The 24,824-nt window shown below is 40.1% G+C and overlaps 1 protein-coding gene across 1 annotated transcript; it reads left to right on the forward strand.

Moving 5' to 3' along the window:
- The first annotated feature begins 588 nt into the window (after positions 1 to 588).
- On the forward strand, positions 589 to 13,054 carry LOC119242281 (flavin-containing monooxygenase 5-like). Its single transcript, XM_037508012.1, has 8 exons — positions 589 to 723; positions 2,427 to 2,615; positions 3,018 to 3,180; positions 5,914 to 6,056; positions 6,895 to 7,094; positions 9,571 to 9,920; positions 11,521 to 11,593; positions 12,700 to 13,054. The coding sequence occupies exons 1-8, from the start codon at positions 589 to 591 to the stop codon at positions 13,052 to 13,054; spliced, it is 1,608 nt and encodes a 535-aa protein (XP_037363909.1).
- The last annotated feature ends 11,770 nt before the right edge of the window (positions 13,055 to 24,824 follow it).

A 24,824-nucleotide genomic window follows, 5' to 3' on the forward strand; every position in this document is an offset into this window, starting at 1 on the left:
AGGATGAACAGCCACAAGTTCAAGTAAATATAGAAATCGTTCAATTTTGTAAGTAAATATATAAATAATACAAACCAGAATATAAATATTTGACTTAAACATATCTCAGAAAGTATCCATTAGCACACGGAATATGAATTGTCATATTCAAGTCATTTGGATAAAAACTTATTCTTTTCTTTTCCAGAACAGGAATGTTGTGAATTGTGAAGCTTCAGGATTTGTTCCAGGTTGGAAAGAGACTTAGAAAAAGAAGAATAAGGAAGCGGCAGGTGGGTGGAAAAGGAGTTGTACAAATCTCTGCAAATGTGTCTTCACAGCTGACATAGCCCTTCTACCTGGTGGCAGAATTCTGAGGCAGGAGCAATTTTACAGGGTAAAAAATGCCTTTTGTAGCTGCCTTTGCAAAAGTATACAATGCATCCTACTAATGCTCTCTAATTTGATCTTCCAAGACAACTCTAGGGCATATGGGTAGTGACATATGGACAAAAATAGGGAGAAAACTAATGATCCTGTATCATATGAACAAATTACAGGGTGACAAAAATCTGAGTTTTTCCTAATAATCTCCTGATACAAGACACAATGCCGGGCAAAAGAATTGCAGTCATTGGCGCAGGGGTCAGTGGATTAGGTGCCCTTAAGAACTGCCTGGAGGTAGGACTGGAGCCCACCTGTTTTGAAGTAAGCGACGACATTGGAGGACTGTGGAGATACGAGGTAAGTCTGAATGTACCTCTATATTCCATATCTGGGAAATTGGAATGCAGATTACTGCACTAATTTATCCTTCAACTACCAATGTAATCATTTTTATTAGTACCTGCATCTAATCGTTGAAGCCCCATCTTTTCTTCTTCCCAACTGATATTCAGTCTTCCTTCCTTCATTGTCTCCTTTAAATTATTTAAGTATAGTCTAGTCTTGATTAAAGACAAAAACAGGAATAGTGCTAATACACTTAACAGATACTTTATGTTGTGTAGGTTCCTATTATATCCTGAACTGTGAAGCACATTATATCCTAAATGTGCTTCTCAGGTTTGGATCAAGTAATGCATAGGAAACACTACTTATAAACCATAATGTACTGCCAAATGCTGAAATGTTATGTGCCTATCTCTATGTGTGTAGGTGAGTAGATAATAGAGAGATACAAATAGACTAAAAGGCTAAGACTAGAAGGATATACATCAAAATGTTTAAAGTGATCATCGTGAGTGATATTGTACCCTTTCACTCACTATACAATATATTAAACATGTGCTGCTTTTGTAATTAGGGGGAAATTGCCAATAATAAAGAAGAATACAAAGAAAGTCCAATCTAATTATGCTCCGTTCTTCCCTATCATCACTTCGAATAGGTCAGACCCCTTAAAATCCTTTGCCCAGGATTCTGACACCACAAACACTGTGCCTACAGAGGAAGTCCCGCCTTTACTCTCATGTCTCACATACATTTCTCTATGTTTGCGCTTTCTATCCTCTGTTAATGTCTGTTTGTTACCCCAAAATTATTTGGTTTTTTGTAGCTATGTTTTGTTTTTAATTAAAGCAACATTGCATTATAGCATTAAATAAGTTTCAGTTGTGCATTATTGTAAATGAATGTATATACTACCATAAGTTCGCCACTAAAAGTCCACTTTATCCTTCACCTTGCAATTCACCCCTTTTACCCAATGACTTAATGCCTTTTCTGCTTTGCATTTTGGTAGATCCTAATTTGGTCTTAAATTCTAAAAGTTTATTTATGTTTTTCAAATTCATTTATTTTTTCTGTCTTTCTATTCCTTATAAGAGTGGAATTATATGGTATGCTTTTTTTCCATCGTCTTGCTTCATATGGACATCCGTCTCCTTGCACATGGCAGGATTCCTTTCTCTTTTTTTTTGTAGTTGAGTGATACTCTATTGAATATACACATACACATCTTTAACCACTGATATATGGATGGGCACTTTGATTGTTTCCAATTCTTGGCTATTGTAAAAAGTGCTGCAGTGAACATGTGGAGGCATAACTCTCTTAAAATCAGTGTTTTAGTAATTCTCAGGGGACACATAAATATGTAACAGAATATGGGGATACATAATAGAATATGGAAATTTATTTTTAATTTTTGAGGCAGTCTTCACACTGCTTTCCATGATGATAGCAACAATTTACATTCCCATCTACTATATGCGAGGGTTCTCTTTACCACAAGTCTCTCCTAATGAAAGGAATGAAAAACAGGCACACTGTGCTTGAAAGAATTAATTGCAGGAGTTTCCTAATTTGACATGTAAAGGGGGTTATTTTTTAACTGTACCTTTAATTCCACTTATTTTACTTTAAAGAAATTTTTAACTGAGGTAATATTTGGATACCCTCATACTTTTGATTCTAAAGCCAGTGACTGTCCTTTTTCTCGGCAGGAGAAGACTGAAGGGGGCCGGCCAAGTATCTACAGATCTGCCACGAGCAACACATCCAAGGAGATGACAGCCTACAGTGACTTCCCATTCCCTGATCACTTTCCCAACTACTTGCACCACTCCAAACTCATGGAGTACATCAGGATGTACGTCAGACACTTTCACCTCATAAAGCACATCCGGTTTCTGGTAAGTGGGCAGAGAACACTCTGTACTGCAGAACCCCCCCGGTAGGGAAGGGAGCCAGGCCAGAGCAGAGTTCAGAGAAGCTCCTCTCAGCCTTGGGAGCTAGCTTTCCTACGTCTCCAGGGAAGGCAGCGAGAACTTCTCGCTTCACCTCCCTCAGGAGACAAATATGGTGGGTTGACTGTGCAGCTGGAATTGGCTTGGCACTAACCACACTCAGGATGACAGTTGGGAACAAAGTGGACCATGTCTCAGCTTAAACATATGGAAACCACCTTAATGGAATGCTGTTATGAAGTCCCAGAGGAGAGTAGGTATAGTCCATCTTACTTATTGAGGTCAAGAGTTCTTGGGCAGGAGGGCAGCTGGGAAGGGTGGTCACGAGTCTCTTTGCCTCATTCCCAGACGAGGGTATGCAGCGTGAGGAAGCGTCCCGACTTCTCCTGCACGGGACAGTGGGATGTGGTGGTGGAGACTGAGGGGAAGCAGGAGTCCTATGTCTTTGACGGGATCATGGTGTGTACTGGCCTTTATTCTGAGCCTGTCTTGCCACTGGAGAGCTTTCCAGGTATGTCGTAATAAATGGGAAGTCACTGGTTTCTGGAGGTTTTACCATTGATGCTCCTGTTGTCTTTGAAGAAAGTTTGTTGTTCTAAAAGTCACCTTATTTTCAAAATCAATAGTATTATTCCTGGTTAAAGGAGAGGGGGTGTGGGGGAAGCAAATATTTTTTTAAAAATGAGCAATGATGTAAAAAATTTTAAAAATTAATTAAAAAATAATAAAAAATTTAAAATTTTCAAATAAAACAAATAAATAAAATAAAATCAAGTAATACATGTTCTTTCAAAGACCAGCCCAATTATTCAAAATGTGATAAAATGAAAATGAAAATTGCTGATATACTCCCAGTTGCATGGATCCTATATATAGTTTGAACACAGAAATGACAGAATTTGCTGATGGACCAGATGTCAGATATGTTCAAAAACAAGACCAAAGGCTAACTCTAATGTTATTGGTCTGCACGATGGCGTTGCCATTTCCAGAGATAGGAAAAAAGGCAGATTCTGCCTGTATGAGGGAGAATGATTGAGGCCAAATGCAGAAAGATCCCCGAGTTCTTCCATAAACATGAAAGAGAGGAATGGGAGCAAAGACAGTCAAAGGACAGCATTAAACTTATTTTTTAAAACACTTCTTATGTTACAGGAAACTTTTAAAGGATGCTTGTAGCAATCTGTAAGGAGCAGGAATGGACACAGCGCAGGTGTTCTGATCCAGCAGACCAGGTAAAGGAGGAGTCAGAGTCCTCAGTGGTTTTTGCAGGTTTTTTATTGGGGTTCACCAGGCATATGGCAGGCAGGGGTGCTGGGGGGCGGGGAGGCTGGCAGGCCTTCACTTCTGGGCTCTCCGGCCTTCTCTCGGCTTCTGCTTCTCTTGCTTCTCTCTCGACTTCTCTTTTGGCTTCTGCTGGCATCCCTGTGACGCCGCCCTTAAAAGCCCAGTCTTATCCCAGGTGAATCCCATCTACCTAGGCCCACACCCTACTCCAGGTGCCCGCCATCAGGCATGCATTCAGCACCACAAGGTTCCATCATCTATCCTGATGGCGGGAGGGCAGAAAAGCCTGACATTTTTCCTTACCCTACACAATCCAATATAGTAGGTAAAGCAGTTTCCCTTTTTTACATCATAAATATCACTAGTGCTGAAAAAATTGAGATTCATGTATAAGTTTGTTTGACCTCTGGTCTCCTGCCACACTGACCAGGGGGCAAAGAGTTCATTTCAAGATGGAAGAGAAACATTTCTCATGGGAAAAGGAGACAGAGCTTTGAGGAACAAAACCACAGTACCTTTTAGGTATAGAGAAAGTCACCTACGACCTTTATAAAAATACTGTTGTTTTATAAAAATGAGAGAGGGGAGCAGAAAATATTATCAAGGGAGTAAGAGGGAAAACAGTGACACCAAGAAAAAGCGAAATAATTGAAAGAGCTTCAGGTAGGATTCACATATGGATTCTGTCCTACCCATGGATAATTGAAGTGGGCAATAATGGGATTTGGGAGCAATGATATTAGATCCACACCAGGAAATTTCTAGGTAAAGATTGAAGAACTGCTTCCAGGAAATAAAGCTTTGGAACATATTCTGTAGGAGAAAAGGAAACAGGGCCAAGACCAAACCACAGTCAAGACCATCTAGTGTTACTGGGGGAGCAAAGAAACCCAGACGTGCAGATCCGAACTGTAGGGTAAGGAAAAATGTCAGGTTTTTCTGCCCTCCTACCATCAGGATAGATGATGGATCCTTGCGGTCTGAATGCATGCCTGATGGCGGGCACCTGGAGTAGGGTGTGGGCATAAGTAGATGGGATTCACCTGGGTTAAGACTGGGCTTTTAAGGGCGGCGTCACGGGAATGCCAGTAGAAGCCAAAAGAGAAGCCAAGAGAGAAGCAGAGAACACTGAAAGCCCAGATAGAGTGAAGACTTGCTGGGGCTGGGAGGACAGCCAGCCTCCCTGCCTCCCAGTACTCCTGCCTTCTGTGTACGTGTAAACCTCAATAAAAGCCTGCAAAAAGCCACTGAGGGCTCCAGGACTCTGACTCCTCCTTTACCTGGTCTGCTGGATCTTAGAAAACCTGCACCGTGTCTGTTCCTGCCCTACACGAACATTGTTTAAAAGATGAAATACTGCAAAACCTCCACCAGCTTTTAAGCCTCTGCCATATGAGGTTTTGTTAAAGTCAGAGCAAAATTCGTGGGTAAAAGTTGGAAGTCCTTACACCTGTCAGCATGAGATCTTATAGGTTATATTGGAACATTTATTTGTAGTAGGAGAATGAGTGAATAGGGCCAGCAGGAAGGTGTATTGATCCCAGTAGAAGTAGAAATCAGCCAGACACACAAGAAATTTGGTTTGGGAAAGCAAGAGAGGGAATTGGGTCCACAGCAGTAGCTGAATAAACAGCAATGACTGACAAGGATTACCTCAATAGGAGCTGAGATCCTCTTTGAAGACTTGGCAAAATATAGAGAAGTAAAAACAGATATGATCTTCTTAGGAACCCTTGGATATGTTTGATCATGTAATTTACATTCTGAAGCTACACTGTAGAAGGATTTGTTCTATCAGGAGATTTGAGCACCACCCACAGAACTGGCATCAGAGGGCCAGCAACTGAGATTTAAGTAGGATGGTCTTTGAGTTCAGTAATAAGCTTCCGAGGATGCCAGCAGTTAAAATAAAATAAAAAAAGAACGAAAGTTTGAACAATTCTCTTCTTTACCACAGGGATCACGAGGTTCAAAGGTGAATATATGCACAGTTGGGAATACAAGAGTCCAGAGAAATTTCAGGGGAAGAGAATCGTTGTGGTCGGTATTGGAAATTCTGGAGTTGACTTGGCAAGTGAGCTCAGTCGTGTAACCCCACAGGTTTGGATCCTAAAATACTCTTTCCTGAGGTGCAACCTGACCCGTGCTCTTTGAGATGGAGCACTGTGTGAAGTGTGTGTAGCGTGTGTGCACACACTGCTTCAGTCCTTTTTGTTATCTACCCCGGCACTTGATGCTTCGTAGACATCTTGGAAACACATTCCAAAAAACTTTACAATTTGAGAATGAAATTATTATTTCAGAGCTTAGTGAGTGACATATTGTTTGTTTTTACCAGAGCATGTAGGGTTTATCAGCTCAGCTAAGAGATTTAAAAATGAAAATACCGGAGAACCAAAAGGTTTTAAGTACCATTTTTTTCAAATCCCTCTATATTTCATTGACATGACACTTCACATGATCTCCAATACCAATTCTTTCATACTTATATTTAGGGACATGAATTAAGTGTTCCTGATATTTAAACAGTCTTTAGCAGATGAGTGGAATCTTATGTGTCAATTTATTGAGCTCTATCTTCTTCATTATTGTGTTTCCCAGAAGTTAGGATTTAAGAAGTTTCAGATGTCAACCACTGCTCTGGAGCAAGATCGAAGGGGTGATGGGTGCAATGCAGAGGGAGGCTTGGGGAGACCCTAGAGACATAAACAACATGTAGATGTATGCTTGTGTGTATTTGAAACAGTACAAATGTATCTGTTGATATATCTGTCTTTGAGGATCAGGGTACTCTTCTAGCTAAAAAGGCAAGGGAATGCTTGCCCATTTCACCTGATGAAGCAAAGACACATATCTGAAGTTCTGAGAGCAGGAGCCTATGAGAAGAAACAGTTACATTGTGAGGCCCTATTTTTCACTTATTTGCATTCTCTTCTAGGTGTTTCTCAGCACAAGGACAGGTTCCTGGATTTGGAACCGGGTCTGGGATAGTGGGATGCCCATGGACATTGTTCTCTTCACTCGTTTTAACTCTCTCCTTGACAACTTGCTGCCTGCATCCTTAACCAACAGACTAATGGAGAAAAAGTTAAATGCTCGATTTAACCATGATGTCTATGGTTTGCAACCTAAGCACAGGTATGATCTAGGATTTTTTAAAAAATAATTTTGCCTCTGATGATAAAGATGAGTAGAGTTCATGTTCTACCACCTTGAAAATAGACTACAGCTGTCGTAGTTGAACATCATCATCATTGCTTCCATCCTTATGTTTCTTTGGACTATTCTACTCACCTTAGAGGAAAATATTGAACTTTAGGAATGTGGCGGAGGCTTCATGTCCCCACCCTTCATGGTTTCAGGCTACTTTCTCTCTTAGACACTAACACTTTCACATGGTGGACAGGCAGCAGATTGTATGTTAGGTCATAAAATTCAGCTCCATCTTCCAGGTCAAAAGAAAGATTCAGGAGTCTGGTGATATCCAGTGATAAGATGGAGACCCTGGGCAAAGGGTGACCTTAAAAATGCCACACCTGCTTTCTTGACCTTGAACAGAACTCTGAGGCCAGCAACAATGGCTTAAGTAGGGCTTTATCACTTACTAGCTGTGTGATGTCAAATTTACTTAACAACTTTTCCCACTTTCCTTGCAGATAAATGGGGATCACATTAGCACCAATGCAGAGTGCTGTTTAGAGCATTAAGGAGAAAAAGACATATATAGTCTACTAGTGCTCAGCACATGGCAAATGCTCAACACTTTTGTGTGGGTTTATTATAGTCTTAATTTTCCAACTGCATTAAAATTGTCTAATAGGATTTCAATTTATAGAAGTGGCTGACTGATGACACGGACAGGTCCATGCCATAGAGAGAAGAACATATTACTTGCACTTCCTGAGAGATGTGCCATGCCCCTCAGGACATGTAGGCAGCAGTAGGTGTGGTCAGGGGAAGCAGGAGTGAAAGGAAAGATGCAACCACAACTTTTACTGGGTTTCCATGGGAAATGCATTGCAGAGCAGAGTGAACAGCTCAGAATTGGCTAGGGTGAACAATTTCATCAGACTGGCATCTGTCCTTAGGATGTTTTAGAACAGGGGAAATACTGATTAGTTGATTGAGAGCTACATGAGGAGGTGTTTTGAGTTGTAGACAGGGTACTGGTTATTTTGCAAATGAAAGATGTGCTAAGCCCTTTGCTATTCCTGAAAACTAGCTAGCACTGACAGGGGCAGCCTCGACCCAGCCAGCAGTCTCTTTGATATGTTGAAATATCATAAGATAGAAGTAATAATATAATTAATGCACTGACATCCAGTATCTAACTGAGTGACTGAGAGCATAATCGTCAACAAAGGTAATGAATCCACAAACGTAATGAATTCAGAAGGAAAGCAATTTTAAAAGATTTGGAGAAGCTGGTTATAATGTAAGATTAAAAATTTGTGTTTGGGGGCCTCCCTGGTCGCGCAAGGGTTAAGACGCAACCTATGAAGCTGTCAGCAGCCACTGCAGTAGGAGTTTGATTCCCAGCTGGCTGGGGAGAGACCCACATGGCGCAGCAGACCTCTCCTGACTCACCCGCTGATCCTCCCCCCACCCCACCCCCCGCCCCGTCGGTGTGCTTTGGTCAGTCTGCCTGTTCTGTTCCCCATTCTGTCTCTGGTGAATCCTCTCACCCCCCACCCCACACCTCTGACCTGTACCCCAGCTCTTGCATGGATAAATAAATAAATAAATCTTTTTTAAAAATTTTGTGTTTGGGATACAGAGGCACATAGCAGGCATCAGGAGAGATGATTTTCAAACTCACAGTAGAGGTTAGGGTCAAAGCAATTAGTCCTTAGATGTGGCTGTATATATAAGAAATAGTAGGGAGTCCAAGATGACGCTAATTGTGTCAAAATTAAATAATGTTGGTAAAATGTATTAAAATGGCATGTAAGGTCTCCAAATAAAATGGCAATCTGAATATGATCCAATTTTCATTTCCAAAAGGAACACATGGCATTCTTTCAAAATCTCTACAAATTTTTTTTAAAGATATATTTATTTATGCATACAAGAGCTGGGGTACAGGTCAGGGTTACAGGCCAGAGGTGTGCATGGTAGAGCATTCACCAGAGACAGAGTGGGGAACAGAACAGGCAGACTGACAGAAATACACTGCTGAGGGGAGCAGGCGGGCGAGACAGGAGACATCTGCTGCGCCATGTGGGTAACTCCTGGGCAGGCTGGGGATCAAATTCCTGCTGCAGAGGCTGCAGACGGCTTCACAGAGCTGTGCTCAATCTTACACCAACAGGGAGGCCCTTCCAAAAGTTGTTATTAAAGAATTTTGAATATTAAATAAAACTGATATAAGCTTATATTCCAAATTTCAAAATATTCTCCTTGCATAATCATTAAGATATCATTAGTATTCTGATATATACAGAATGTTTAATCAGTAAATAATTTAGAGAAAAGGAAAGATCTTTTTAAAAACAAAAATGTAATTCTTTCACTTATTTTGGCTCAACTAAAAACTATTTTAAGCATTCTCTTGGCTCAACTCCTCTCCTAGAAGATCTAGATAAATTTTTCTGAACTTCAATTTTCTCTTCAGATTTCTGAGCCACCAATCTACTATCAGTGATGATCTACCCAATCACATAATTTCTGGAAAAATTGTGATGAAACCAAATATAAGAGAATTCACTGAGACATCAGTCACCTTTGAGGATGGCACAGAAGAAGACATCGATCTTGTTATATTTGCCACAGGATACAAGTTCTCTTTCCCTTTTTTGGAAAATGACCCAGCAATTCTGGACAGCAAGCGCACCATGTATAAATATGTGTTCCCGCCTCTGCTAGAGAAGCCAACACTAGCTTTCATTGGCATCCTTCAGCCAGTGGGCGCCACCATCCCCACCTCAGAAATCCAGAGCCGATGGGCTGCCCATATATTTAAAGGTACGTGCTGACCTTGTGCACAGTGAAAAAAAAATCTAAAGATGGTGTGATTTCAGAGGTATTGCAAAGGTCTTCCACTGCAAAACACATGTGAAATGAACCTTTGCAGTTTTCTGAAATTCTGCCACTTGAGATTTGTTACTTTGGTATTTGATGGCTGTTTAATCTTCAGGATTTCTGCATGCAACTGAAGATGAAAAAAGCTGTAACTCAAGCTATCACCAAAACACAGCGTATTTGCAAGTAATACTTTAAGCATAGCAAGGAGATAATAGAAATTGAGACCAGTAATTCATAGAAAGTAATGTGTAGTGTATAAGGTATGTATCATATGGAAAGTATAGTATAGCATTAGTATAGGATAGTAGACTAGAGTATTAGCATAGTATAGTATAGTATTAGTGTAGTATAGTATAGTATTAGTATAGTGTACTATAGCATAGCATAGCATAGCATAGCATAGCATAGCATAGCATAGCATAGCATAGCATAGCATAGCATGGCATAGAAAGTAAGACCAATAAGATATCAGAACCTAGAGAAAAGTGGGGAACAACAGTTATCCTTCTTAACAAGACTGCTAATATCACTCTGGAATCAGTCTTTATCAAAGGGAACATTTTTACCTGTCTCTCAAGTTCAAAATATAAAACGGACAAGAGTCACAGTGCACCACACCATGACTCATTGAGAGTTCAAGGATTTTAGAGTCAAATAAAGGAAGAATTAAATTACAGCTCCTCCACATACTGGCAGATGATCTTGACATATTACTGGATCTTACAATTTCCTCATTGGAATGGGAATACTTACATGTGTTTTTCAGGGTTGCAAAGAATGAACAATGATGCACCTTCACCTTTGAAGGTATTCATAGGCATTCAGTAAATATTGACTAAATGATGAGTAACCATTTTTAGTATAATTCCTTCTTGGTTCTAACATTGAGAATACATGAATGAAGACAGATTTGAAACCCACCTTTATGAAATTATGCCAATCACATTGTAATATTTCTGCTTGTTTGTTTATTTTTTAAAATTTTTCCCAATTTATATGGAACATCTGTGTTTTTAAAAATTTAGGAGTTATCGATTCTAGAAATGAAGGACAGTTATAGAAAGGTGGGCACTCTGAGTTAAGACGGAAAATTAAGAATAAATCTTTCTTTAGTGAAAACAATCAGAAGACGGCAAGTCACCACTAGCAGCCACAACACATACTTGTAAACTACATTATAAGCTAAATGAAAAGTGTACCTTACTATCTGAAGGCGAGGGAAACGAATACTCTGATAATGAGACCACGCTCATGCTACTTTGTGTCTTATCCGTTGGGTGAGACTCTTCAGTCCCTCTTTCTTTGTGGGCCTTGAGGTCAAGATGTGAACTCATCAGACATGTGTTCCAAGGACATGATCTTGTATGTGCACCTGATAAAACAAGGAGCTGAGAGCAAACCTGAGTAGCTCCTGGACCCACCTCCCCCACACCTGTGCTACCTCACTGACGATGTTCCACCAAACTGACTCCTCAGGATATCCAGGTCCTCCTGAAATCCTATCTTCTAAGATTGTTCAAATTTGGAACTTCTTTCCTAGGACTGAACAAGTTGCCTTCAGTGAGCGGCATGATGGCTGATATAACAAAGAAGAGGGAAAAAATTGAAGCAGAGTAAGATACTTCTTGCTGAAAGTCAATTAAAAGTGTTAGATGCAGCCTTCTGCCTATCAAGCATTCTTCATATTTTTCTTATCAGAGAATCTGGGTCTCTTTGCCTAATGGGGTTTCAACTTTTAAATTTTCCATTTCCTCTTACCCAAGCATAATGTCATATGTGGGATATTTATGGATGGAATTAATGCAGAATGGTCCACTAAGAAAACATCAGAATTTGGTTAAAATTGGTAGAACACTAGGTACAACATATAATTATGAATTTATGTCACATCATAGTCTCAGAGATGTAAAGCATGTGAAAATGTAAAATGAAATGAAGGATTGTTTCATTCTTTTACGAAGTTGGGCTAATAAATCTTGTGGGGATTGAGTTGGCAAATCATTACCAAATCCAACTGAAATTCTCATGGGATGTCAGAAGTCTGTAGGTTGTGCCAAATCTTCTTAATGGAAACTTATTTTCAACCATTCAGGCTGGGAAAGTAATCCATTTCTATTCAAGAAATGCGTGTTTAGAACCTACAATGTCAGTGTCACAGTATGTTCTCAGAGATCAAAAGGCTTCATCCTAAGAAGAGTAACTTTGGTTTTAAGAAAGTGGATCAGGAATTGAATTTCAGTAATACTGAAATACATTAAGTAATACAGCAAATTAACCACACACACCTAAATAACTGGCCTGCAAGACTTGTCTGTCTTAGTCCTCATTATCAGCCTACGAAAATGACACAATGTCCTGATTGAGAATCAAATGCATGGCCAAAGTATAGGATTTAAGAAGAGAAGAACATCATTCTTAGGACACAAGTTATCTGAAACCCACTTACTACTATCCAAGACCCTTGGAAGAATTTGAGGCAGAAAAAACACACTTGCATAAATATTTTCTTAGAGCCCCTGAGACTAAGGTAACTGAGAACAAGAAAACGCTTTTATCTCTCACTTTTGGAGAAGTCATCAATAGTTATTAATTCATTTCCCCCAAGAGTATCCTTTCATGCAAACGTCATCCATTATTTAGATGTTAACTGTGCTCGGAGGGAGGGATGCAGGGGGTCATCTGAGTTGAAGTTTCTGATTTGTCCACATTTGGGTTTCAGGTTCCTGAATAGCCCCCGGGACACGCGCAGAGTGTTCTATGTAGACTACATGGACGACATTGCCTCTGAAATAGGGGTGAAGCCCAACCTGTTCTCCCTCCTCCTGCGGGATCCCAAGCTGGCTGTGAGGAGTTTCTTTGGACCATGCACACCATACCAGTACCGCCTGCAGGGGCCAGGCAGCTGGGCTGGGGCCCGGGAAGCCATCATGACGCAGAGGGAGCGCATAATCAAGCCCCTGCGGACCCGCAGCCTGGCCTGTGCCCACCCTGGGCGCTCGGGGCCATCAAGGCTTAAAAGTGTCTGCATTGCCCTTCTCATCCTTGTTCTCATTGTAGTCATTCTTAAACAGTGATTCTGTGCTCACTACAGTGGCACATGCTAGTTAAGAGATTGTGCATGCGAGTGTTTAGGGCTGGCTTGGGATTAGACTAGTGCCATGAATTCTCTAATAATTCCAGAATTTCTTATGCACATATATGTTGGCAAAATTGGAGATTTCTTCCACGGAGATTTCAAATGAAGTGGTTTGTGTAAAACTTAACCTGAGAAGGATTATTTATCTTCTTTAACTTAACATGTATTTTCAGGTACATGTGTTCTTTTGGCCTCCCTCTATGGTAAACATACATTTTGTCAGCAACTTGCAATTGGCAAGTCCTTGTTTGTGCATCTAAAACTCAAGCTAGGGAAAAATATCTCTTAAAGTAGTCTAGAAAAGTTAACAATGAACAGCCATCTTTATCAAAATGTTTCCACTAGGGTCATATCTATAGACCATAGGTATTGAAATGGCAGGTTATTTTAGGTATTATGAAGGGTTTTCTTAGGGTATGGATAGTGCCCTGCAGAGAAAAAGCTGAAATAAACTATGTCAAGAAATAATCATAATGTTGTATTTTAACAAATACCTAGGGAAATTATACATTCTATTATTCAAAAAAAAAAGATGAAATCCAGCCTTTTGCAATAGTATCAATGGAGCTAGAGGATATTATGCTCGTGATACAAATCAGAGATAAAATACAAACACTTTGATTTCACTCATAGTGAAAGAAGGAAACAAAACTAATGAACAAACATTTAGCCTCTAAAACAAAATTAGTGGTTACCAGAAGACACAGTGTGATGGAAGCAAAATGGAAAGGTGGGTAAATCTGGTAATAGGGCATCATTGTATGGTGAAGGATGGAAACAGGACATTTGTTGATAACATGATGTAGCTTATACAAGATACTGGTTTATAAAGCTGTATACCTGAAACCTCCATAATATTGTTAACCTCAATTTTAAAAAATCTAATAAACTTAAGGAAATCAAAAGAGTAGATGGACTGAATACTCTAGTAAGCTTACAAAATTCTATAAAAAAAAAGACTTGAGAGAATAATAAGAAAAATGGGGATAAATACAACACATTTACAGAGACTTTTATAATTAATCAGAGATGAAATATTGTCATCTCTGATTCAGTCACTTGAATCATCAAGTTGTGTCTGAAATTAACCTAATATTCTGCATGATATTCTGCTTTTTTTACCCATATTTATTTTGGTGTAATTGGAGTTAAAAATTGTATTTTCCCCTATGTATTCTTCTAGGATTTTTATAGCTTCATATCTGACATTTTATCCATTTTGTATTGATTTTTGTTTATGGGGTAGGATAAGCGTCCAACTTGATCCTTTTGTATGTGGATATCCAGGATTTCTTGCATCATTTATTGAAAAGGCTACCCCCTTTCCTCATTGTGCATTCCTGGGATCTTTGTCAAAGATTAGTTGAGTGTGTGCATGTGTTACTTTCTGGGTTCTGTATTCTATTCCATGGTATATATGTTTGTTTTCATGTCAGTACCATACCATTTTGATTATGGTAGTTTGCAAAAGACTTTGAAATCCAGAAATTCAATACCTCCAGGTTTGTTCTCAACCTTGCTTTGGTGTCTCTGTGTATGTGCACAGTGTAGGGGATTGGAGTGGAGGTGGGGTCACCCCAGTACTGACCTTCCTCAAAAAATAAAAATAGGACTACCACAAAATCAATAATCCCATGTCAGGATACTTACCTGGAGACTGAAAACACTCTTTCAAAAAGAAACATGCAGTTCTCTATATATGTAGCCCTCTGACATTGTCTAGGTAAAAAGAAAAACTGAAAGATCTAATATGCAATGTGTGGGTGACTAGAACAACCTGGAATGCCAAAATGCTCAGGAGTGGCCACAGCACAGCATATAGGAGTGAATCACAGAGATGAATCTGAATAGGTGATCTGGCGACAGAATTGGAAGAACCTCTGTCCCCGCACACGTGTTCCACTCCCTTGGCTCCAATGAACCAGAATCAGAGCTCCCCATACCCTACTTCTCCTCCACAACATCCTGTCTCCCAAACTACCACCCTGTCAAATTTTGGTGTCAATCGGGTCACATCATCCCCCTGCTTAAAACCAAATACTCTTTTCATTGTCTGTGGAACTTAGTCCAAACTCTTAGCATGTGTTTAAAGTTTCTTTTTTATAAGTTGTGAGTGAAGTGAAATTTTCTTCTATTAGCAGTTTGCTTTGCTTTATTGATCCAAGAAGGTGGTATTAGAATTCAAATTTTAATCGGATACATTTGTCCACTGTCCCCACATTGCATCACTAACCGCACATCTGAGGAAATTCATCACACAAATATAATCACATAAGAGTAATTACATGCATAGAGGAAATTTTTAGTTTTGTTTTCACATTTTAATAATTTTGGTCTGGCCTCAGAACAAATAATCTTTTTCAAGAATGATTATCAAAATTCAGTGTGCACAAGAATTCCCTAGAAAGGTTTTTCAAAGCTATTGAGCACTATTGCTCTGTAATACTTATAGCCATGTTCACAACCAAGTTCTACACTCATTTTAGATGCCCTCAGGAATTTAATTCAGCCAAGAATGTCAAAACATGGAAGTTTTTAAGAAGTGACAGATTCTACTCACTCACTGTGGAGCAATTTCACAGAAATGGCAGATACCAGACCCTCCAGAACCCAGGGAGAACCCCGCACCCTCTTTAAGTGAGGCAAAGAGGCCTTCTCCATCTTAACCTTCACGTGCAAGGCCCAGTGAGGGGTGCCCCCTTCATCACAGCCAGGTGCCTGAAGTTGGCCTTATACATGGCCCATGAGTGACAACAAAACCCCAACTCTATCAGCGGCTGCACACAACACTCACACAGAACTCCCACCGTGAAAGCCCACAATAAATACACCCGAAAGATCAATTTTCACTGAACCCCAACACTGTGGAGGAATTTGGTGCAAATGGAATGTACTTTCAAATTTTGATTCCTGCCAAATATTCATGCTGGATTTTTGATGGTGTCTATTTCAAAAACAATAATTGCATGCAAGTTATAATTTTTGACACCGGATAATACTTGTACAAAATCCTCCAGAGGTAGAAAGTTTTAATATCCTTTCATCCTCAAGAAATGAAGCAGATACACTAAGCTGTCTGGCCTGAAGCTGCACACTGAGTCACTGGTGGGTGTGGAGATTAAAAACCTAGAACTCTTAAGAGTTATTTGTTGTGCCTGCAACCAACAGCTGCTCACTCACAATTCCCCCACTTTACTTGAAGAAATTAATTTTTTTTAAATTAGGAACTCAGAAAGAGAGAAATCAGTGCTATTTTCTGGAAAAACATATTACATAATGACAATGGTTTTTGAAATATAACAATCAATCTAAATAGATCTAAAATCTTAAGTCATGTTGAGGCAAGTTGAGCTGAAGGAGCTAAAGGCAGGCTAACTTGTGCTAAGTACCCTGTCTGGATAAATAAATCATTTCCTTGTGACGCACTTTGGTGACTGTGAAATTCCCCGGGAATATTGGTCAGGCCCTGATACTACTTTCTGGAAGGTTGGTGGTTGTTTGTGCCCTAAAACTCCACCCGCACCACCTTTATTTCCCCAATTATTTTTATTTGACTTGTTTTAAGAAACAGTAACCTCTTCTAGTCCCATAAGCCCCAATTGTTAGATTCTCATTACCTTTTATTCTTGCTTGCAGGCTGGCCAAACCTTGTCTGTGCTTTCCTTCTTTCCTGCAGTACTAACCAACCCTGGCAACACACACACACTCCTTACCTTGTTTCCCCTCCTCATTCTCTAAAGTCCAAGCTGGAATCAGCAGACTTTTTCTGTAAGGTGGAGATATTAAATATTTGACCTCTGCAGCCATTCAGATCCATACAATTTGCACATTTCATAAAATAGTATCTTATTTTTATTTTTGTAATCATTTGAAATTATAATTGTCATTCTAGCTTCCAAGATATATAGAAACAGTCAGTCAATGGGCCTCCCTGGTGGCGCAAAGAGTAAAGCACCTCACTATGAAGCAATCCACAGCCTCTGCAGCAGGAGTTCACTATCCGGCCGCCAGCCAGAGACCTACCCACATGGTGCAGGAGACCTCTCCTGTCTTGCCCGCTGCTCCCCTCAGCAGTGTATTTCAGTCCATCTGCCTGTTCTGTTCCCCATTCTGTCTCTGGTGAATTCTCTCACCTCTTGTATCTCTGGCCTGTACCCCAGCTCTTGTATGCATATATAAATAAATCTTTAAAAAAAAACAAAAACAAAAAACAGTGAGTCAACAAACAAACAAATACAATGGACCAAATCTGGCCCATTGGGCTGTAGTTTGCTGACTCTGCTTTAGATTTAGCAGTTATTCATTTCCTTCCAAATTATCACGGTTGAACATTTTACAAAAAAACTTCAACCTTGATTAACTTGAATCATTAATACTTTGTAGATTTTGGGCATGGCAGCATCCCACTTCAATTGTTCTGGGACCCAGGGTAAAATGAATTTTGCTGAATTCAAACAGACCCCAACCCTCACTGACTCAGAATCATAAATGTTTATTTCTACTTGAGGCAGGTCAGCAGGAGGTATCCACACATCTCAGCCACTCATGACCCTGGTCTATGGAAGCTTCTCCTCTTCACATCTTCCAAAATTGTTGAGACATGAAAAAGAGTTACGGGAAACCATGCAGTCACTCTTCACTCGCCTCCTGAAAGTGACACGTGTCTCCACCCTTCAAAGAGTATTGCCCCAAACAAGCACGGGCCACACCTAGCATCAAAGGAGAAGAGATGAACAAACTGCCCTCAGATAAAATTCTTTTCCAGGAAGGCCAGAACTGGAACGTTTTTGTTTTTGTTTTTATTTATTTATTTTATTTTAACATTTATCATTTTTAAAAAAAATTTTAAAAATATTTGCTAACCCCCACCCACTCTGGCTGACTCCCCATAGAATTTCCTTCCCCAAGGCACCCGTGCACCATCACTACCGTCCCCTGTGCTCCTCCCGCCCTCCTTCTCATCCCTCTCCCTCCTCCTCCCCTGCAGTATGTGTCTGACTTACAATTGTCTGTTTTTGCTTTGTTGTGCTTTGTACTGTTATTATTATTTTTTTAATTTACACTGATGTCTTATTTGTTTCCCCTTTATTCCTGTTATAAGTGAAACCATCTGATATTTTTCTTTTTCCTTCTGGCTTATTTCACTGAGCATAATTCCTTCTAGCTCCATCCACATTGTTGCAAATGGCATGAGTTTATCTTTTTTGATTGCTGAATAATATTCCGTTGTGTATATATGCCACATCTTCTTGATCCAGTTATCTATTTTTGGGTATTTGGGTTGTTTCCAGGTTTACCTCTTGTAAATAGTGCTGCAATAAACATAGGTATACAGGTGCTCTATTGAATCACTGTTTTTGTGTCCTTTGGGTAGATCCTTAGTAGTGGAATTGCCAGGTTGTATGGTAGCTCCATTTTTGGTAGACTGAGGAACCTCCAGACAGCTTTCCATAGTGGTTGAACCAGTCTGCACTCCCACCAGCAATGTAGGAGAGTTCCTCTTTCAACAAATCCTCGCCAACATTTTTGTTGCTTGTTTTTTTGATATGTGCCATTCTCACTGGTATAAGGTGGTATCTCAGTGTGGTTTTGATTTGCATTTCCCTATTATCAGAGATGTTGAACATTTTTTCATATGCCTGTTGGTCATTTGCATTTCCTCTTTTGAGAAATGTCTTTTGAGTTCTTCTGCTCATTTCCTGACTGGATTATTTATTTTGTTTTTGTTGAGATGGGTGAGTTCTTTGTGTATCTTTGTGATCAGTCCCTCATCAGTTGAATGGAGTGCAAAGATTTATTTCCAATCAATGGGGTGTCTCTCTGTTTTGGTTAATGTCTCTTTTGCCATGCAGAAGCTTTTCAGTTTGATGTAATCCCAGGTGTTTATCTTTACCTTCACTATCACTGCTTTGGGTGATGAGTCTTTAAAGATGCTTCTGAGATGTATGTCTTGTAATGTTTTACCTATATTTCCTTCTATATATTTTATGGTTTCAGGTCTTATGTCCAAGAACTGGAACATTTTTGAGTGGCTCTGAGATCTAGGACACAGGTATAGGTTACAAAATACTTCTGAGTAATTTACCTAATACAACAATAAAAAGCAATATATACAACTTTCTAATGGCAAAAAAATACCAGCAAAGAAAGCATTGTTCACATAAAAATATAGGAAACTTAAAAAATGGAAAATCATAGTCAATGGTGGAAATGAAATCTAAGGGTATCACTTTGGAAAAAATGTAAAAATTTAGTCTACTTTGTCATTTTTTTCTAATTTCCAACACTGATGAGCTGAATCAATGAATTATACGAGAAACTACAAGTCTAGAATGTCTGCTATTTTTGCCTCCCTCTTGAGTTCTGTGGATACCACACTTCTTGGGGTACCATCCTCACTCTAGACAACACCCCAAGCATCTGGTTCCCCATGAACATTAGTTCAAATCCACTGTTTTCTGAGAATTACTATTTATGAATCAGTGGAGAAAAAGAAGCATGGGGAACACCTTAGACACCTCAAAAGCACCATAAAATGCGACTGGTAGGTCTTCAAGTCAGAGTGGCAAAAGGGAAGGAGGAGCTCATGAAAGCCAGTGCCATTTGAAACAGAACTCCTAGTGCCATTGGTTGGTGGTAAGTATCCCTTTTTTCTTTCTTTTGTGAGCCTTTTGAATTTCCTTATTCACCTACATTAATAATAGTTTAATATTTCATTATGTTACAGCAAAAATTCATACAGTACGGGGGCAGATCAACATGGCAGCGAGGAAATGCTGCAAGTAAGAGCTCCCATTAAAAAAAAAAGTTAACAGGGGCCTCCCCGGTGGCTCAGCGGTTGAGCGCTGGGTTGCGAAGCTGCCTGCGGCCTCTGCGGCGACCGGTTCGATCCCCGGCTGCTCCCCGGCCACAGGAGGAGGGTCCCACATGGCGTGCAGACCTCTCCTGCCGCCCTCTGCTCCCCTCAGCAGTGTACTTCGGTCCTTCTGCCTGCTCTGCTCCCCACTCTGGCTCTGGTGAATTCTCTCACCCTCCTGTGCTTCTGACTGTACCCAGTGCATGTATAAACAAAAAAAACAAACAAACAAACAAACAAATAAAAAAAAAACATGCCTCTATTAAAAAAAAAAAAGTCTTTCTAAAAAAAAAAAAAAAGTTAACAGGGAGGAAAAGCGGCAGGGCCCAGTGAGAACTGGGACATGGAAGATAAATGGACGACTCCAGCAAACTACCCAAAGAAGAAAGTTGCCATAAAAGAGGACTAGAAGGGAGGAAAGCTCAGAACCCTGCTACCCTCCCCCACCCACAAAGTCGGCACTCTCCGACCAGCAGAGAGGAGGAAAAAACAAAAAACAAAAAAACTGAAACAACCAACAAGAACAAACTACTCATCCTGCAGGACTGTGAGTGCAGCCACCACACCCCGTGAACTGGAGCTGTGGAGAACCCTGCAGGATTCACCGCGGAGTTGACCCAAATGCTCCAGGCGCCATTAGAGAAAAACAAAGACTCCCAGAGACCCACACACAGCCCCAGGCCAACCGGTAAGCTTGTGAGGAAAAGAGGTGCACGTAAAAAGCAAATGCAGATCGCGGCTGCCCAGATCACCACGCCTGTGACCTAGGCTTGCAGGGAGATGCACGGGGGCCCTCACTGAGATGAATGTCCCTCACAGAGTAATCAGAAACCAGGCGCCCGGACACGGGAGCGGGGTGCAAAAGGCTCCATTTCTGCGGACACTGAACTGGGCTACAGCCCGCATCCTGGACCTGAGGGCTTTGGAACTGAGACCCGGGACACGAAATTTGGGGCGTGGGTTCCCCACGATGTGGGGCACAAGGCAGACACAGCACCCCAAAGCCGTTGAGGCTTTCCCACCACTCCCACTCTGTTCCCCGTCCCATGGGGTGAAAAAAACAGCTCCCCAAGGACACTAGGAGAGATCTCTGGCGCCACCTACCAACCAGAAAAAAAATCACCAACACCCCATAGAACAGGGACCTTTCTTCAGAAAAGACTGCTTGAAACCAGCAGAAGGATCCCGGAGGAGCCAGTGGTGAGCTAGGAAGTTCACCCACGCCAGGCCCCTTCTGACCAGCAGTCCAAGCCCAGATGGGGAGCGGGCACCCACCACTGGGGCAGACTGGGCACGCAGGGAGTACGTCCCTCATCGCCATTTTAGAACAGGGACATTTCTTCAGTAAAGACTGCCTGAAACCAGCAGAAGTCTCCCTCAGGAGCTAGAGGTGAGCTGGGAAATTCGCCACGCGAGGCCCCTTCTGGCCTGCAGTCCCAGCCCAGAGGGGGAGCGGGAACCCACCTCCAGAGCAGACCGGGTGCGCAGGGAGTGCGTCCCAATCGCCATTTTAGAACAGGGACATTTCTCCACTAAAGACTGCTTGAAACCGACAGATGGTTCCCGGAGAAACCAGAGGGGAGCGGAGAAGTTCACCCAAGATGCCGGCAAGTCCCAGCAACACAGTGTCCCAATGCATATGGCAAATTAGAAAACAGACAGTAGGGAGTAGAAGAACCACATGCAACCTAGCAACTCCTCAGGAAAAGAGCACACCACAGAAAGAAAACCACCCCCAAGATTGCAACGACAGTAACTTGGAAGAACTTCTGAGCCTTCCAGAAAGAGAATTTAAAATTGCCATGATTAAAAAAATGACAGAAGTTATAAAGGAAAACAATGATAATGGAAAAATAATCAAAAATCAGAAGAATGAAATTGAGTCCCTAGAGGGAAGGAAAAAAAAATGCAGGAGATCAAAGAATTAATGGAGGCACTAAAGAACTCTGGAAAAAGCAATGAAAGCAGAATAGATGAAATGGAAGAATGAATAAGCACTCTTGAAGACACAGAAATAAAAAGAACCAAAACAGAAAAGGAGAGAGAAGTAAGAAGGAAAAAGACCAAAGAAAGACTTTGGGAACTATCTGACTCCATGAGTAAAGGAAATATAGGAGTTATAGGAATACCAGAAGGAGAGGAGAGAGATGTAGGAACAGAGAAAATATTCCAGGAGATAATTGAAGAGAACATCCCAAACGTGAAGAAGGAGCTGAAAATTGATATACAAGAAGCAAGAAGAACACCAATCTTCCAGAACAAAAGGGAAAATACAGCAAGACACATAATAGTAAAGCTCCCAAGAATCCAGGACAAAGAAAAAATAATGAAGCTGACAAGAGGGAAGAAACAGATAACATTCAAAGGAAAACCAATCAGGCTAACATAAGACTTCTCCGAAGAAACACTACGGGCAAGGAGAGAGTGGAGGGACATAGTCAACAGACTCCAAGAAAACAGATGCCAACCAAGAATACTCTATCCCGCAAAGTTCTCCTTCCTCTATAAAAAAAGAATAAGGACCTTCCCAGACAAACAGAAACTCTGGAATTTCATTACGACTAAACCCCTACTCCAAAAAATACGACAAGGATTCCTAAAGCCAGAACCTCAGAGAGACAAATAACAACAAAAGAGGCCAAAAAAAAAGTTATTAAAAATATAAATAAATAAATTCAAAGGAAAGACAAACACAATGTCAAATACTGATGGTAACATATCAATATTAACTCTAAATATAAATGGACTAAAATCTTCAATAAAAAGACACAAAGTCGCAGGCTGGATTAAAAAACAAAATCCAACCTTACTCTGTCTCCAGGAAACACATTTAGCTACAAAAGATACAAATAGGCTCAAAGTTAAAGGATGAAAAACAATCCTACAAGCAAATGGACCAAAAAAGAAAGCAGGAACAGCTATACTTATTTCAGATAAAACAGATTTCAAATTCAAAAAGATAAAAAGAGACCCCAGCGGTCACTATATTATGATCAAGGGGACAATACTTCAAGAAGAAATAACACTCATTAACATATATTCACCAAACGAAGGAGCACCAAAATATATCAGACAACTATTGTCATCTCTGAAAACAGGCATGAGAGAAAACACATACGAGTAGGAGACTTTAACACACCACTATCAACAATGATAGATCAACGAGACAAAAAAAGAGTAAAGACACAAAAGCTCTAAATAAGAACCTAGAGCGTTTGGGCTTAAAAGACATCTATAGAACACTAAACCCAAAAAAAAAAAACGGAGTACACATTTTTCTCAAGCGCACAGGGATCATTCTCCAGGATCGATCACATACTGGGACACAAGACAAACATCAACAGATACACTGAGATTGAAATCATACCAACCATCTTTTCTGACCATGAAGGCATCAAACTAGAAATAAACCATAAAAAGAAGGCAAGGAACTCTCCTAACTCATGGAGATTGAAAACCACACTACTGGAAGACCACTGGACTAATGAGGAGATCAAAGAAGAAATTAAAAAATTCTTTGAATTGAATGAAATGAGGACACCAATTTCCTAAATGTATGGGATGCAGCAAAAGCAGTAATAAGAGGATAATATATAGCAATAGAGGCTCACATCAAGAAACAAGAAAGAACTCAAAGAAACAACCTAATCTCAAAGCTCAAAGATCTAGAAAAAGAACAACAAAAAAACCCCAAATCCAGTAGAAGAAAAGAAATAATAAAAACCAAAGCAGAAATAAATGAAATTGAAACTAAAAAAACAATCTAAAAGATCAATGAAACCAAGAGCTGGTTTGTCGAAAAAATCAATAAAATAGACAAACCCCTAGCCAGGCTCACAAAGGAAAAATGGGAGAAAGCACAAATACACAGGATCATAAATGAAAGAGGGGAAATCATAACAGACACAGCAGAAATCAAAAGAATAATCAGTAACTACTATGAACTGTTATATGGAAACAAGTTCAACAGTCTAGAAGAGATGGACAAATTCCTACAACTCTACAATCACCCAAAGCTAGATAAAGAAGAAATAGAACACCTAAACAGACCAATTACAAGCAGCGAAATTGAAATGGTAATCAAAAACCTCCCCAAAAACAAAAGCCCAGGACCTGATGGATTTACAAATGAATTCTACCAAACATTCAGAGACGAATTAGTGCCTATCCTTCACAAACTCTTCCAAAAAATTGAGAAGGAAGGGACAATACCAAACACGTTCTATGAAGCCAACATTACACTAATACCAAAACTGAACAAGGACAACACAAAAAAGGAAAACTACAGGCCAATCTCCCTAATGAACACTCATGCAAAAAAAATCCTCAATAAAATTTTAGCTATCAGAAGCCAACAATGTATCCATGAGATAATTCACCACGACTAAGTAGGATTCATTCCAGGGACACAAGGATGGTTTAACATCCGAAAATCAATCAACGTTATCCAACACATCAACAAAAAGAAATATAAAAACCCTATGATAATATCAATAGATGCTGAGAAAGCTTTTGACAAAGTGCAACACCCATTCATGATAAAAGCCCTTGAAATTCTTGGGATACAAGGAACATACCTCAACATCATAAAGGCCATATATGACAAGCCAACAGCCAGTATCATTCTCAATGGTGAAAAGCTGAAAGCATTTCCATTGAGATCTGGAACAAGACAAGGATGTCCACTCTCACCACTGCTTTTCAATATAATACTGGAAGTCCTAGGCAGAGCAATAAGACAAGAGAAAGACATACAAGGAATCCAAATAAGAAAAGAAGAAGTCAAACAATCACTATTTGTAGATGATATGATAATATACATAGAGAACCCCAAAAACTCCACAGAAAAACT

This window comes from Talpa occidentalis, unplaced genomic scaffold (assembly GCF_014898055.3).
Source record: "Talpa occidentalis isolate TD23 unplaced genomic scaffold, MPIMG_talOcc4v2.1 talOcc4.12, whole genome shotgun sequence".
In the NCBI taxonomy this organism is placed as follows: Eukaryota; Metazoa; Chordata; class Mammalia; order Eulipotyphla; family Talpidae; genus Talpa; species Talpa occidentalis.

Bases quoted from the DNA above. Each gene is read 5' to 3' on its own strand.
- LOC119242281 (XM_037508012.1), top strand. From the start codon at position 589: ATGCCGGGCAAAAGAATTGCAGTCATTGGCGCAGGGGTCAGTGGATTA. The intron at 2,616-3,017 runs GTAAGTGGGCAG...CCTCATTCCCAG, and splicing joins TAAAGCACATCCGGTTTCTG to ACGAGGGTATGCAGCGTGAG. The intron at 9,921-11,520 runs GTACGTGCTGAC...CTTCTTTCCTAG, and splicing joins GGCTGCCCATATATTTAAAG to GACTGAACAAGTTGCCTTCA.